Here is a 15,243-nt window from a genome sequence, read left to right as displayed (position 1 = left end):
TTGTGTATGGTTTCCTAGAAAAAAGGTGTCTCAATTACCCCTTTCTCCCCTGCTATATACTGTATTTGACTGTGATATGTGATTGTCTCACGCAGCTTTCTTAAGATGAATGCACTTACTGTAAGTTGCTCTAGATAACAGCATCTTCTAAATTAAAAAAATAAAATCAAAGTTTATTTGTCACATTTGTTTTGTTTTATCCATTGTTTTACCATGTAAGTTGACTGAGAACACGTTCTCATTTGCAGCAACGACCTGGGGAATAGTTACAGGGGAGAGGAGGGGGGTGAATGAGCCAATTGTTAACTGGGGATTATTAGGTGACCGTGATGGTTTGAGGGCCAGATTGGGAATTTAGCCAGGACACCGGGGTTAACAACCCTACTCTTACAATCAGTGCCATGGGATCTTTAATGACCTCAGAGAGTCAGGACACCCGTTTAACGTCCCATCCGAAAGACGGCACCCAACACAGGGCAGTGTCCCCAATCACTGCCTTGGAGCATGCGCAGAATACAACAGGTGTAAGTAGACCTTACAGTGAAATGCTTACTTACAGGCATTAACCAACAGTGCAATTTTTAAGTAAAGAATAGGTATTAGGTGAACAATAGATAAGTAGGAAATAAAAAACAACAGTAAAAAGACAGTGAATAATAACAGTAGGGAGGCTATATACAGTAGTGAGGCTATAATAGTAGCAAGGCTATATACAGGCACCGGTTAGTCAGGCTAATTTAGGTAATATGTACATGTAGGTATGATTAAAGTGACTATGCATATATGATAAACAGAGAGTAGCAGTAGCGTAAAAGAGGGGTTGGCGGGTGGTGGGTGGCAGGACACAATGCAGATAGTCCAAGAGGCCAATGTGCGGGGGCACCGGTTAGTCTGGCTAATTGAAGTAGTATGTACATGAATGCATAGTTAAAGTGACTATGCATATATGGTAAACAGAGAGTAGCAGCAGTGTAAAGAGGTGTTGGGGGTGGGGGGGGGGGCAATGCAAATAGTCCAGGTAGTCATTTGATTACATGTTCAGGAGTCTTGTGGCTTGAGAGTAAAAGCTGTTGAGAAGCCTTTTGGTCCTAGACTTGTGCTCCGGTACCGCTTGCCGGAAGTAGAGAGAACAGTTTATGACTGGGGTGGTTGGGGTCTTTGACGATTTAGGGCCGTCCTCTGACACCGCCTGGTGTAGAGGTCCTGGATGGCAGGCAGCTTAGCCCCAGTGATGTACTGGGTCATACGCACTATCCTATGTAGTGACTTGCGGGTGGAGGCCGAGCAGTTACCGTACCAGGCAGTGATGCAACCAGTCAGGATGCTCTCGATGTTGCAGCTGTAGAACCTTTTGAGGATCTGAGGACCCATGTCAAATCTTTTAAGCTTCCTGAGGGGGAATAGGCTTTGTCATGCCCTCTTCATGACTATCTTGGTGTGTTTGGCCCATTGTAGTTTGTTGGTGATGTGGACACCAAGGAACTTGAAGCTCTCAACCTGCTCCACTACAGCTCCGTCGATGAGAATGGGGGCGTGCTCGGTCCTCCTTTTCCTGTAGTCCACAATCATCTCCTTAGTCTTGGTTACGTTGAGGGATATGTTGTTATTCTGGCACCACCCGGCCAGGTCTCTGACCTCCTCCCTATTGGCTGTCTCGTCGTTGTTGGTGATCAGGCCTACCACTGTTATGTCGTCTGCAAACTTAATGATGGTGTTGGAGTCGTACCTGGCCATGCAGTCGTGGGTGAACAGGGAGTACAGGAGGGGACTGAGCAAGCCCCCCTGAGGGGGTCCAGTGTTGAGGATCAGTGTGGCAGATGTGTTGCCCTCTGGGATAATGGTGTTGATGTGAGCCATTAACAGCCTTTCGAAGCACATCATGGCTACGGACGTGAGTGCTACGGGTCTGTAGTCATTTAGGCAGGTTGCCTTAGTGTTCTTGGGCACAGTGACTATGGTAGTCTGCTTGAAACATGTTGTTATTACAGACTCAATCAAGGACTAGTTGAAAATGTCAGTGAAGTCACTTGCCAGTTGGTCAGCACATGCCCGGAGCACACATCCTGGTAATCCATCTGGCCCCTCTGCCTTGTGAATGTTTAAAGGTCTTACTCACGTCAGCTATGGAGAGGGTGATCCACAGTCGTCCGGAACAGCTGATGCTCTCATGCATGCCTCAGTGTTGCTTGCCTCGAAGCGAGCATAGAAGTGATTTAGCTCGTCTTGAAGGCTTGTGTCACTGGGCAGCTCGCGGCTGTGCTTCCCTTTCTAGTCTGTAATAGTTTGCAAGCCCGGGCACATAAGACAGAGCCGGTGTATTACGATTCAATCTTAGCCCTGTATTGGTGCTTGCCTGTTTGATGGTTCATCGGAGGGCATAGCAGGATTTCTTATAAACTTCAGAGTTAGAGTTCCGCACCTTGAAAGCGGCAGCTCTACCCTTTAGCTCAGTGTGAATGTTGCCTACAATGCATGGCGTTTTGATTGGGGTATGTACGTGCAGTCACTGAGGGGACGACTTCATCAATGCACTTATTGATAAAGCCAGTGACTGATGTGATGTACTCCTCAACGCCATCGGAAGAATCCCGGAACATGTTTCAGTCTATGCTTCATCTGACCACTATTTTATAGATCTAGTCACTGGTGCTTCCTGCTTTAATTTTTGCTTGTAAGCAGGAATCAGGGGAAAATAATTGTGGTCAGATTTACCAAATGGAGGGTGAGGGAGAGCTTTGTACGCATCTCTGTGTGTGGAGTACAGCCGATCTAGATTTTTTTTCCCCTCTGGTTACGCATTTGACATGTTAATAGAAATTGGGTTAAACTGATTTAAATGTCCCTGCATTAGAGTCCCCAGCCACTAGGAGCGCCACCTCTGGGTTACTGGTTTCCTGTTTCCTTATTTCCTTATACAGCTGACTGAGTGCGGTCTTAGTGCCAGCTACTGTCTGTGGTGGTAAATAAACAGCCACGAAAAGTATAGATGAAAACTCTCTTGGCAAATAGTGTGGTCTACAGTTTATCATAAGATAAACTCTACTTCAAGCGAGAAAGATCTAGAGACTTCCTTAGATTTCGTGCACCAGCTGTTGTTTACAAATATACACAGACCGCCCCCCTCGTCTTTCTGGAGTGTGCTGTTCTATCTGGCTGGTGCAGCGTATATCCTGCTAGCTGAATGTCCATGTCATCATTCAGCCGCGATTCCGTGAAACATAAGACGCTACAGCTTTTGATGTCCCGCTGGTAGGATATTTGTACCTCGTCTAATTTATTGTCCAATGATTGTACGTTGGTGAATAATATAGACGATAACGGCAGCATACCCACTCGCCTTCTCCAGATCCTTATGAGGCACCCCGCTCTGTGTCCTCTGTACCTGCGTCTGGATGTCGGCCTTGTCGGGTGTTCGCAGTATATCCCGTTCTTCCTGCTTGTTGAAGAAAAAAATCTTTGTCTAATCCAAGGTGAGTGATCCTGATCCTGATATCCCAAAGCTCTTTTTTGCCGTAAAATATGGTGGCAGAAACATTATGTATAAAATAAGTTACAAATCGAGCAAAAAAAATCACAGAATAGCACATTTGGTTAGACGCCCGTAAAACTGCTGACATTTCTTCCAGCACCATTTTAGTTAAATGAAAAATGCTAATGTTTTACATACAGATCTTGTTGTTGTCTTCACTATTATTCTATGTATAAAATAGTAAAAATAAAGAAAATCCCCGGAATGAGTAGGTGTGTCCAAACTTTTGACTGGTACTGTGTATATGTGACGGGATTGTATAAACATTATGGAGAGTATGCGGATAGAATATATGGTATATCTGTAGAATATGTAAGATAATATAGTACGTATACAGCAATAGTTTAATAGGATGGCATTGACTAGAATACAGCATATACATATTAAATTAGTAAAACAGTACGTTAACATTATTAGTGACCAGTGTTCCTTATTAAATTGACCAGTAATTTCATGTCTATGTACATGGGGCTTCTAAGGTGCAGGGTTGAGTAAGCTGGTGGTAGCCAGCTCGTGACTGTGAGTCCCATAGCAAAGGATCTGAATACTTATGTAAATTAGTAAATAAGGCATTTGTTTTTTTATCTGTTTTTGCTTTGTCATTATGGGGTATTGTGTGTAGACTGATGGGGGGGCACATTAATCCATTTTAGAATAAGGCTGTAACATAACAAAAAGGTGTTTGAAAACTGTCAGAATGCACTGTATTTCTAGTTTAAATTGACAGATTTTGATGGGGATTTTTTTATTATGTTATTTAGATTGAACCAATAGACTCTTAAGATGAAACAATAAAAGCTGATTTACCAACATTTCTGAAAATGGATATATAGCATTTTGGATATCGTCGCCCCAAGGTAGAGCTGGAGGCAGCGAAAGCTGAGAGGTGGCGGTATGAGGAGGCAGCACAGCAGCGCGGCTGGAAGCCCGAGAGGCAGCCCCAAAAATGTCTTGGGGGGGTGGCACACGGGGAGTGTGGCGAAGTCAGGTAGGAGACCTGCGCCAACTCCCCATGCTTACTGTGGAGAGAGAGGGACCGGGCAGGCACCATGTTATGCCGTGAGGCGCACAGTGTCCCCGGTGCGCAGGCATAGCCCGGTGAGATACATAGCAGCGCCTCGGCCAGGCTAGAGTGGGCATCGAGCCAGGTGCCATGAAGCCGGCTCAGCGCATCTGGTCTCCAGTGCGTCTCCTCGGGCCGGGGTACATGGCACCAGCCTTGCGCATGGTGTACCCGGTTCGCCAGCACAGTCCAGTGCGGGCTATTCCACCTCGCCACACTGGCCTGGCTACAGGGAGCATTAAAACAGGTAAGGTTGGGCAGGCTCGGTGCTCGAGAGCTCCAGTGCACCTTCACGGTCCGGTCTATCCGGTGCCACCTCCACGCACCAGCCCTCCGGTGGCAGCCCCCGGCACCAGGCTGTCTCTCCGTCTCCGTCCTACAGGTGCTCCCGCCTGCTCAGCGCTGTCAGAGTCTTCCTCCTGCCCAGCGCTGCCAGAGTCACCAGTCTGCCCTGAGCTGCCGGAGTCGCCCTTCACTCAGGAGCTGCCCGGAGCTGCCGGTGTCGCCCTTCACTCCGGAGCTGCCGGAGTCTCCCGCCCGTCCGGTGCTGCCGGAATCTCCCGTCCGGCAGGTGCTGACGGAATCTCCCGTCCGTTCGGGACCTGTGGCTTGGGTCCCCAGTCCGAGGTCGGCGGTGAGGGTCGCCGCGTTAAAGAGGCCACGGAGGCGGGTAAAGAGGCGGAGATGGACTATGGTGGAGTGGGGTCCACGTCCCGCGCCAGAGCCGCCATCGCAACATACACCCACCCAGACCCTCCCCTATAGGTTTAGGTTTTGCGGCCGGAGTTCGCAACTTTGGGGGGGTGTACTGTCACATTCTGACCTTAGTTAATTTTATTATGTCTTTTGTTTTAGTATTGTCAGGGCGTGAGTTGAGTGGGTTGTCTATGTTCCTTTTTCTATGTTTTGTGATTTCTGTGTTTGGCCTGGTATGGTTCTCAGAGGCAGCTGTTTATCGTTGTCCCTGATTGAGAACCATAATTAGGTAGCCTGGTTTCACTTTTGAGTTGTGGGTGATTATTTTCTGTCTAGTGTTTTCTGCACCTTTCAGGACTGTTTCAGTTTTCGTTTATTTCACGTTGTTGTTTAGAATTTTGTTGTTCAGTTAATAAACATCATGAACACATACCACGCTGCGCATTGGTGCGACATTTCATACTCCTCATCAGAGGAGGGCGACGAACGTTACAATTGCCTTCAGAAAGTATTCACGCCCCTTGACTTTTCCACATTTTGTTGTGTTACATGATGGGATTAAAGTGGATTTAATTGTCTTTTTTTTGCCAACAATCTACACAAAATACTCTAATGTCAAAGTGGAAGAAAATGTCTAACATTTGTCAAATTAAAATAAATCATTAAAAAATAAAACACTAATATAAAAGTATTCAACCCCCTGAGTCAATACATGTTAGAATCACTTCATGAGTTGAATTGGAGTCAATTCCAGAATTGAGCCCAACCCTGTTGCTTACATCACCAAGTTATGGATTTGATCTTGCATACGCGTACACTGAAACTCGCCTACTAAATGACGTTAACATTTACTTCAACATTGCACATTATCAGTTGGCCATAGCTCTCTTACCCAACTTCTCCCATAAGCTTGGTATTGCTTGACCTCATACATAACCTCCAAAGACATCAGGCATGTTCTAAATTGACTGAACTGAAATGCATTTGACCCTGAAACTACTAACCAAGCCTTATCCCTTCTCCCAGAGATAGACAAGCTGATGTAATGCTATTTTATCATATTCAAGCCCATCTCATTTGAATTTCTCTAAACTGTCATGTCACTTCCTGTAAACTATATACTTCACTTCCCATAGTTGTGCTCCAAACTCCTTTTCACCCACGATGACATCCAGACAGGGACATTCCATTTTAGCCTGGAACTGTGATCACTCTGCTGCTACAGACCCAAACAGGACCTGAAACTAGAAAAATCTTTCAATAGTGACAGTACCACTTTTACAAGAAAAACATACTTTTTTAAAGAAAGAGAAAGGGAGAGTGAAAACAAAAGAAAAAATATGGAAAAAACGAAAGTGAGAAGGGGGGTGGAATCTCCCCTAAGTAACTCCAAATCATTAACTATGGTGTGTATACAGTGCCTTCAGAAAGTATTCACACCCCTTGACATTTTCCACATTGTGTTACAAATTGGGATTAAAATGAATTTAATTGTCTTCTTTTTTTTTACGATATACACAACTTACTCTGTAATGTCAAAGTGGAAGAGAAATTCGAACATTTTTTTAAGATTAATGAAAAATTAAACACTAATATATCTTGATTAGATAAGTATTCAACCACCGGAGTCAATACATGTTAGAAGCACCTTTGTCAGCAATTACAGCTGTGAGTCTTTTGGGGTACGTCTCAAAGAGCTTTGCACACACAAAAAAAATAATTGGCAAATATTGCACAAACTCTTCCAGCTCTGTCAAGTTGGTTGTTAGTCATTGCTAGACAGCCATTTTCATGTTTTGCCATAGATTTTCAACGACGATTTTAAGTCAAAACTGTAACTAGGCCTCTCAGGAACATTCAATGTTGTCTTGGTGAGACATTCCAGTGTATATTTGGGCTTGAGATTTAGGTCATTGTTATGCTGAAAGGTGAAATTGTCTCCCACTGTATGTTGGAAAGCAGACAGAACCAGGTTTTCCTCTAGGATTTTACATGTGCTTAGCTCTACCCCGTTTATTTTCATTCCCCCAAAAAACTCCCTTGCCAATGACGAGCATATCCAAACATTTTGCAGCCACCACCATGCTTAAAAATATGAAGAGTGGTAGTCCGTGATGTGTTGTGTTGGATTTGACCCAAACATAATGCTTTGTATTCAGGTCAAAAGGTTAATTTCTTTGCCCAATTTTTTTGTAGTATTACTTTAGTGCCATATTGCAAACAGGATGCATGTTTACAAATTTTTTCCCCTTCTTTTCACTCTGTCATTTAGGTTAGTATTGTGGAGTAACTACAATGTTGTAGATCCAACATCATCCTTGAGATGTTTTAATTGTTTTATTTATTTTTTGTATTTCACCTTTATTTAACCAGGTAGGCTAGTTGAGAACAAGTTCTCATTTGCAACTGCGACCTGGCCAAGATAAAGTATAGCAATTCGACACAAAACAACACAGAGTTGCACTTGGAATTAACAAAACATAGTCAATAATACAGTAGAACAAAAGAAAACAAAAAGTCTATTACAGCAATAAATAGGCCACGGTGGCAAAGTAATTAAAATATAGCAATTAAACACTGGAATGGTAGATGTGCAGAAGATGAATGTGCAAGTAGAGATACTGGGGTGCAAAGGAGCAAGATAAATAAATAAATACAGTATGGGGATGAGGTAGATGGGCTGTTTACAGATGGACTATATACAGGTGCAGTGATCTGTGAGCTGCTCTTGACAGCTGGTGCTTAAAGCTAGTGAGGGAGATATGAGTCTCCAGCTTCAGAGATTTTTGCAGTTCGTTCCAGTCATTGACAGCAGAGAACTGGAAGGAAAGACGACCAAAGGAAGAATTGGCTTTGGGGGTGACCAGTGAGATATACCTGCTGGAGCACGTGCTACGAATGGGTGCTGCTATGGTGACCAGTGAGCTAAGATAAGGCGGGGCTTTACCTAGCAGAGACTTGTAGATAACCTGTAGCCAGTGGGTTTGGCGACGAGTATGAAGCGAGGGCCAACCAACGAGAGCGTACAGGTCGCAATGGTGGGTAGAATATGGGGCTTTGGTGACAAAACGGATGGCACTGTGATAGACTGCATCCAGTTTGTTGAGTAGAGTGTTGGAGGCTATTTTATAGATGACATCACCGAAGTCGAGGATCGGTAGGATGGTCAGTTTTACGAGGGTATGTTTGGCAGCATGGTGAAGGATGCTTTGTTGCGATATAGGAAGCCAATTCTAGATTTAACTTTGGATTGGAGATGCTTAATGTGAGTCTGGAAGGAGATTTTCCAGTCTAACCAGACACCTAGGTATTTGTAGTTGTCCACGTATTCTAAGTCAGAGCCGTCCAGAGTAGTCGTAGAAGTGGATCAGAGAATCACCAGCAGCAAGAGCAACATCATTGATGTATACAGAGAAGAGAGTCGGCCCGAGGATTGAACCCTGTAGCACCCCCATAGAGACTGCCAGTCCGGACAACAGGCCCTCCGATTTGACACACTGAACTCTATCAGAGAAGTAGTTGGTAAACCAGGCGAGGCAATCATTTGAGAAACCAAGGCTGTCAAGTCTGCCAATAAGAATGTGGTGATTGACAGAGTCGAAAGCCTTGGCCAGGTCGATGAATACGGCTGCACAGTAATGTCTCTTATCGATGGCGGTTATGATGTCGTTTAGGACCTTGAGCGTGGCTGAGGTGCACCCATGACCAGCTCTGAAACCAGATTGCATAGCGGAGAAGGTACGGTGGGATTCGAAGTGGTCGGCAATCTGTTTGTTAACTTAGGTAGGATAGATATAGGTCTGTAGCAGTTTGGGTCTAGAGTGTCACCCCCTTTGAAGAGGGTGATGACCGCGGCAGCTTTCCAATCTTTAGGAATCTCAGACGATATGAAAGAGGTTGAACAGGCTAGTGTTAGGGGTTGCAACAATTTCTAAAACTTTCTCTAAAACATGTTGTAAATTCAATTGATTGGACAATATTTGGAAAGGTACTCACCTGTCTATAGATGGTCCCACAGTTGAGAGTGCATGTCAGAGCAAAAACCAAGCCATGAGGTCAAAGGAATTGGCTGTAGAGCCCCGAAACAGGATTGTTTTGAGGAACAGACCTGGGGTAGGGTAACAAAACATTTCGGCAGCATTGAAGGTCGACGAGAACACAGTGGCCTCCATTATTCTTAAATGGAAGAAGTTTGGAACCATCAAGACTCTTTCAAGAGCTGGCAGCACGGCCAAACTGAGCACTCGGGGAGAAGGTAATTGGTAAGCGAGGTGACAAAGAACCCGATGGTCACTATGACAGAGCTCCAGAGTTCCTATGTGGAAAACGGACAACCTTCCAGAAGGACACCCATCTCTGCAGCACTCCACCAATCAGTCCTTTATGGTAGAGCGGCCAGACGGAAGCCACTCCTCAGTAAAAGGCACATGACAGCCCGCTTGGAGCTTGCCTAAAGGCACCTAAAAGGACTCCCAGACTATGAGAAACAAGATTCTCTGGTCTGATGAAACTAAAATGTAACTCTTTGGCCTGAATGCCGAGGGTCACATCTGGAGGAAACTTGGCACCATCCCTACGGTGAAGCATGGTGATGGCAGGATCATAATGTGGGGTTGTTTTTCAGTGGCAGGGACAGGGAGACTAGTCAGGATCGAGGGAAAGATGAACGGAGTAAAGTACAGAGAGATCCTTGATGAAAACCTGCTCCAGAGCGTTCAGGATCTCAGACTGGGGCAAAGGTTCAACTTCCAACAGGACAACAACCCTAAGCACACAGCCAAGACAACGCAGGAGTGGCTTGGGGCCAAGTCTGTTAATGACCTTGAGTGGCCCAGCCAAAGCCTGAGACTTGAACCCGATCGAACATCTCTAGAGAGACCTGAAAATAGCTGTGCAGCGACACTGCCCATCCAACCTGACAGAGAAACTCCCCAAATACAGGTGTACCAAGCTTGTAGCATCATACCCAAGACGACTCAGGGCTGTAATCGCTGCCAAAGGTGCTTCAACAAAGTACTGAGTAAAGGTTCTGAAACCTTATGTAAATGTAATATTTTTTTTATTTTATACATTTGCAAAAATGTCTAAAAACAAGTTTTTGCTTTGTCATTATGGGGTATTGTGTGTAGCTTGATGAGATAAAAAAAAAAAAAAAATCAATTTGTAATGGTCTGGGTGTAGCTGGTGCAGAGGAGTCAGGCGCAGGACAGCAGGGATGAGTACCACAAGTAACTTTACTCAAATATTCCAATAACATGTCGTAATACCGAGCCCACAATAACGGACCGAACATACACTGAAACCAGGTGTGTAAAACAAAGACAAAACAAATGGAAAATGAAAAGTGGATCGGCGATGGCTAGAAGGCTGGTGACGTCGACCGCCGAACGCCGGAGAACAAGGAGAGGGACCGATTTCGGCGAAGTCGTGACACCATTACTGAATATAGCTGTAAAGGAAGAAAATGTGGAAAAAGTTTAGGGGTCTGAATACTTTCTGAATGCACTGTATTGGGTATATAGTAATCATTAAAAAAAACATGTTAACCACAATTATTTCTCAAATAGTGAGTCCATGCTACTGTTTACTCTTGAACGTATTTAAGGTTGCCATAACAAAGGAGTTTAATACTTATTGACTCAAGACATTTCAGCTTTTATTTCTTATTAAATTGAAAAAAAAGCATTCCACTTTGACATTGTGGGGTATTGTGTGTAGATCAATGACACAAAATATGAATTTAATCCCCCAAAAAATTAAATGGAAAAAGTCAAGGGGTGTGAATAGTTTCTGAAGGCACTTTAATTAGTCCCAATGAAAGAATATGCAATAAAAAAAATGGTAAGCCCACCTAAAGTCTCTTTAGGGAGCCATATTTATTCATTTATATAACCTTTACTTAACTAAGCAAGTCAGTTAATTAAGAACAAATTCATATTTACAATGACGGCCTACACAGGCCAACGCTGGGCAAATTGTGCACTGCCCTATGGGACTCCCAATCACAGCCAGTTGTGATACAGCCTGGAATCGAATCAGGGTCTGTAGTGATGCCTCTAGCACTGAGATGCAATGCCTTAGACCGCTGCACCACTCGGGAGCTCTAGAGACAAAACTCAGTTTGTCAATGACCACATAACTCAGCAAATGTACAGTTGGTGGAAAAATGTGTGACAAGTGGTTTTTTTGATGGGGAACAGAAAGGTGAGAATTATAAAGCTTCTTACACTGGAAATATTAGAGGAGGTTCATCTGCAGAGATACTACATGTGTTAATGATGTGTGATGAGAGCAGTTCGGCAAAGACTCACTTCGCAATGGAACGGTCTGAAACCCCTTAATACTTACCCTCCTCCGTCACATAAAGATGCAGGCACACAACAAACACAACACATTTTAACCCCCACATCTCTGAAACAATTGTTTGATGTATGACATTAAAAATACAGCAAATGATGATTGAAAATACATCCCAGTCATAGATAGTTCTAGGGGATGAAATTATTTCAGTTCCTAATTTATTCAATTCAGTTCCTACTAAACAGATTAAATTAACATAACATAGTACTAGGCCTACTGAGGTGAAAAATAATTTTCCACAGAGAATTAGAAATAATAATGAATAATATTATTTAAAGGCATATACATATTTTCCAGATTCTTGGATTAGGGAGATTAACCACATCACATAAAGGGATTTTGTTAATTCCTCTGATCTATAGAAATTGTATTTATGTCACCATTCCTCTGACTAAACAATTTATTTAACTAGAATTTTAAAACAGTGACTCAAAGCCAATTGAAAAACTATAAATCTTGAAAAGCCAGATGCATAATAATCCACACTGAAATGTAATAATTAAGTGAGGTTGCAGACTAAAGAGTGGGTGGATAAGAGCGGGGGGCATTTTCTTGTGGTTGCTAGTTAGTTTCAGTTTCCATCATAAAGGGACATTTCTTATGATCACTGGAAAGATAAAGGCTGTGTATATAAGGGGCCCCTTCTCTCAACTCCTCACAGTACCCCTCTCTCGTCTCATCTCATATATCTCTTTACACACTCAAATCTTATCTCCAGTCCTCCATCTCTTCACACCAGACAGACTCATCTCAACCAACAGCTGTACCCGCAGGGAACACCACACCTTGAAAACATGACCATGATCACCAGAATACTCCTGCTCCTTGCTGTCACCATCTGTATCACAGTCGCCCAGCGTGAGTCTACCTCTTTTTTTTTTACCATAATTGTTATCACTATGGTATGGAACGTTTATTACATGTCAATATGATGTTTACATTTTTTGAGCATGGTTAATTGTTTTTGTATTGCGATTTAGTAATTCCAAGTAGCTCGATTGTACTCGATTCATTGTCCACTGATTCTCTGTATAGGTTCTGTGAGCCAACGATGTTTGTGTCGGAAGGTGCGGAACAGCTTTGGCGCTCCAAACACTGTTGAGGACATCCAGATCTATCCTCCAACTCCCTCCTGTGACAGGCTGGAGTTCATGTGAGTATATATATCATCTCATCAGTTATGATGAGGATGATGATAATATGATGACATCAATTAAAATTGAAAATCATTGCGAAGTAAATATCAATTTAATCATTCTATATCTTGATAGTGTTAGCCTTAAGAATGGAGTGCAGTACTGCCTGGACCCCAGTGTGAAGAAAGTGCAAAGACTTCTCACTCGCCTGATGTGAGTCATGTAAACCAATTTATTTTCTGTTTAGGAGTGTCATAATTTACTGTACGAAAGATTAAATAATTCTTTAAAGAACTAACATTGTTGGTTTCATTTGTTTATTATTTAGTACAACAGTTTGTTGAGGACATATGAGTGAAAGGTGCATGGGCTTGTCTCACCATTGTGTCCAATTGCTTAATTCACAGGAAGAAGTCCTCTCCCCCAACTGTCCCCACTCCAATTGAGGCCATCTCTAATGAGAGAAGCATTGACTCTGCTGATATCTGATTCCCTGTCTCAGACTCCCTCTATGACTCCATTTAGCAGGGTTTCCCAAACTCGGTACTGGGGCCCGCACTTGCTGCACGTTTTGAGTTTCGCCCTAGCACTCAATACACAGCTGATTCAAATAACCATAAATAGTCAAGCTTTGATGATTTGATTAATCTGTGTAGTGCTAGGGAAAAAACAGGGGGGGCAGGACCGAGTTTGGGAAACCCTGTCACATTGGACCAGCTTTGACTCACGACAAATATGTTGTTATCCTATAAGGTCTGACATCCCATCACTCTGAATGTTTAAGCCCAAGTCAATGTCAAAGCAGTTTAATGCAGACGCTTCTTGTTCTAATTAACTTTATACTTCTATTTTGTACTTTTTTTATATTTCAATTTCATATGTCTGTGTTGGGATGTTATGCTTTTGTGTTCTGTTTTGCACAGTTGTTGTCTCAAGTGATTTAAAATACTTTAATAAATCTATTTTCTCATGATTTTTTATGCGTTTCACTGGATAATTTTGTTAGAAAGCAAAATGTATCAAATGAGAAGGAACATTGTTAATGGTTCTGAACCTGGAATCTTGTAAATAGTGCCATCTTGTGGCTGCAAAAGAGCAGAGCACTCCACGTAAATAGAGATGCCTGAGACAGGTCTAGCTTACAGAAGGAAAGCTTGCACTCTCATGCCACATTGCAGGTACACTGTACACAAAAATGGTAGCCTATACTACGGATGTCCTTTCCAGCTTCTAATAAATCTATGTGTTCTCTACGTCTTGCATAAATGTTCCTCTGCCCGAGGACCATCACATGCCATGGTCCTAGACGCTCCTACTGATGCTCACAACTAAAGTATCATCGGCAACATGATCCAGCAAGACAGACCGATTGACCATTGTGAGGCTGTGGTTATTTTAGTTTTGATATGAACCATGTTTAGACTGTTTCCATTCCATAGTGTAGGGGTGTGTCTCAGAGTTTACTTTACACCCCATGGTCCCCAGATACAGACCACACACAAATACAGTAATAGCCCCTCACTTTTTGGTGCAAATTGGTTGCAATCTTAGAGATTAGTTGTCTTGTCCACTCCAAACTAATGAACATGCATTGCGAAGAAATTCATCCAAAGCAGCTGAAATCTATGAATCTATTGCTACTGTATATACTATGTCGGGTCCAATCCATGTTTTGACAGGTTGTAATGTCATCTGGATTCCTTGCAGTTAACTGAGAAGAGGGTGTACATCTATTTATGATGCCTGAAAATTCCCCAGCCATGTGCATTGGGAAAACTATTGCGTGACTGGCTGTGTGTGCTGCCTTTAACAACGTTATGCACTAGTAGTAGAAAGGCTAAAGCAACTCAATATCCGGAAGGTGTCCTTCATGTTTGTACACATAGGGTATATTTCAACTGTGCTGTTTCACATACATTCTGAACCTTGCTAATCTACAGATTGTAAATTAATGATAAATATTTTTACTGAGAATGTTACTACTTTGTTGATTGATTGAAGATGGCTTTCCATATCTCCCAACAGTGCTATTTGTAGAGTTAGTTTCAGGTAAATGTTGTGATTTTACAGACACTCCTGAACCTGTGACCAGAAACAAGCTACATAGAGGCAATGCCAGAATAAGTGCTCAAATGATCATCTCTTGAGATGATTGTACTGAATGACCAATATTCGTAACATTCTGTAGGTGGAAAGAATTTTGTATAATTTAAATGTAAAAAAAAGTTTTGAATCAAGTGTTGTTTGTGTATCAGTTCATAAACCATGTGCCATGGAATCAGAACATCAAAAATCTCTTCTCAGCTATTTTGCAACCTGTATGGTGCCACTGTCAACATTTTGGTCCTCAAATTAAACTGGTATATTGTCTATTTATGCCAATGTTGGTTTTTAATAAAGGGCAGACAAACAAGCTCCATACCTTCTCCCCATTACACCTGCCTTTTTTGTGGTAACGC

General features: G+C 42.8%; 1 protein-coding gene across 1 annotated transcript; it reads left to right on the top strand.

Annotated features, from left to right (window-relative positions):
- The first annotated feature begins 12,210 nt into the window (after positions 1–12,210).
- LOC110489463 (C-X-C motif chemokine 11-1) lies at positions 12,211–13,745 on the top strand. Its single transcript, XM_021562166.2, has 4 exons — positions 12,211–12,506; positions 12,684–12,801; positions 12,920–12,997; positions 13,192–13,745. The coding sequence occupies exons 1-4, from the start codon at positions 12,443–12,445 to the stop codon at positions 13,271–13,273; spliced, it is 342 nt and encodes a 113-aa protein (XP_021417841.1). The 5' UTR covers positions 12,211–12,442; the 3' UTR covers positions 13,274–13,745.
- The last annotated feature ends 1,498 nt before the right edge of the window (positions 13,746–15,243 follow it).

Source organism: Oncorhynchus mykiss, chromosome 14 (genome assembly GCF_013265735.2).
Source record: "Oncorhynchus mykiss isolate Arlee chromosome 14, USDA_OmykA_1.1, whole genome shotgun sequence".
Classification (NCBI taxonomy): domain Eukaryota; kingdom Metazoa; phylum Chordata; class Actinopteri; order Salmoniformes; family Salmonidae; genus Oncorhynchus; species Oncorhynchus mykiss.
The sequence above is the reverse complement of the archived record's forward strand: the minus strand, read 5'-3'. Positions and strand labels throughout refer to the sequence as shown.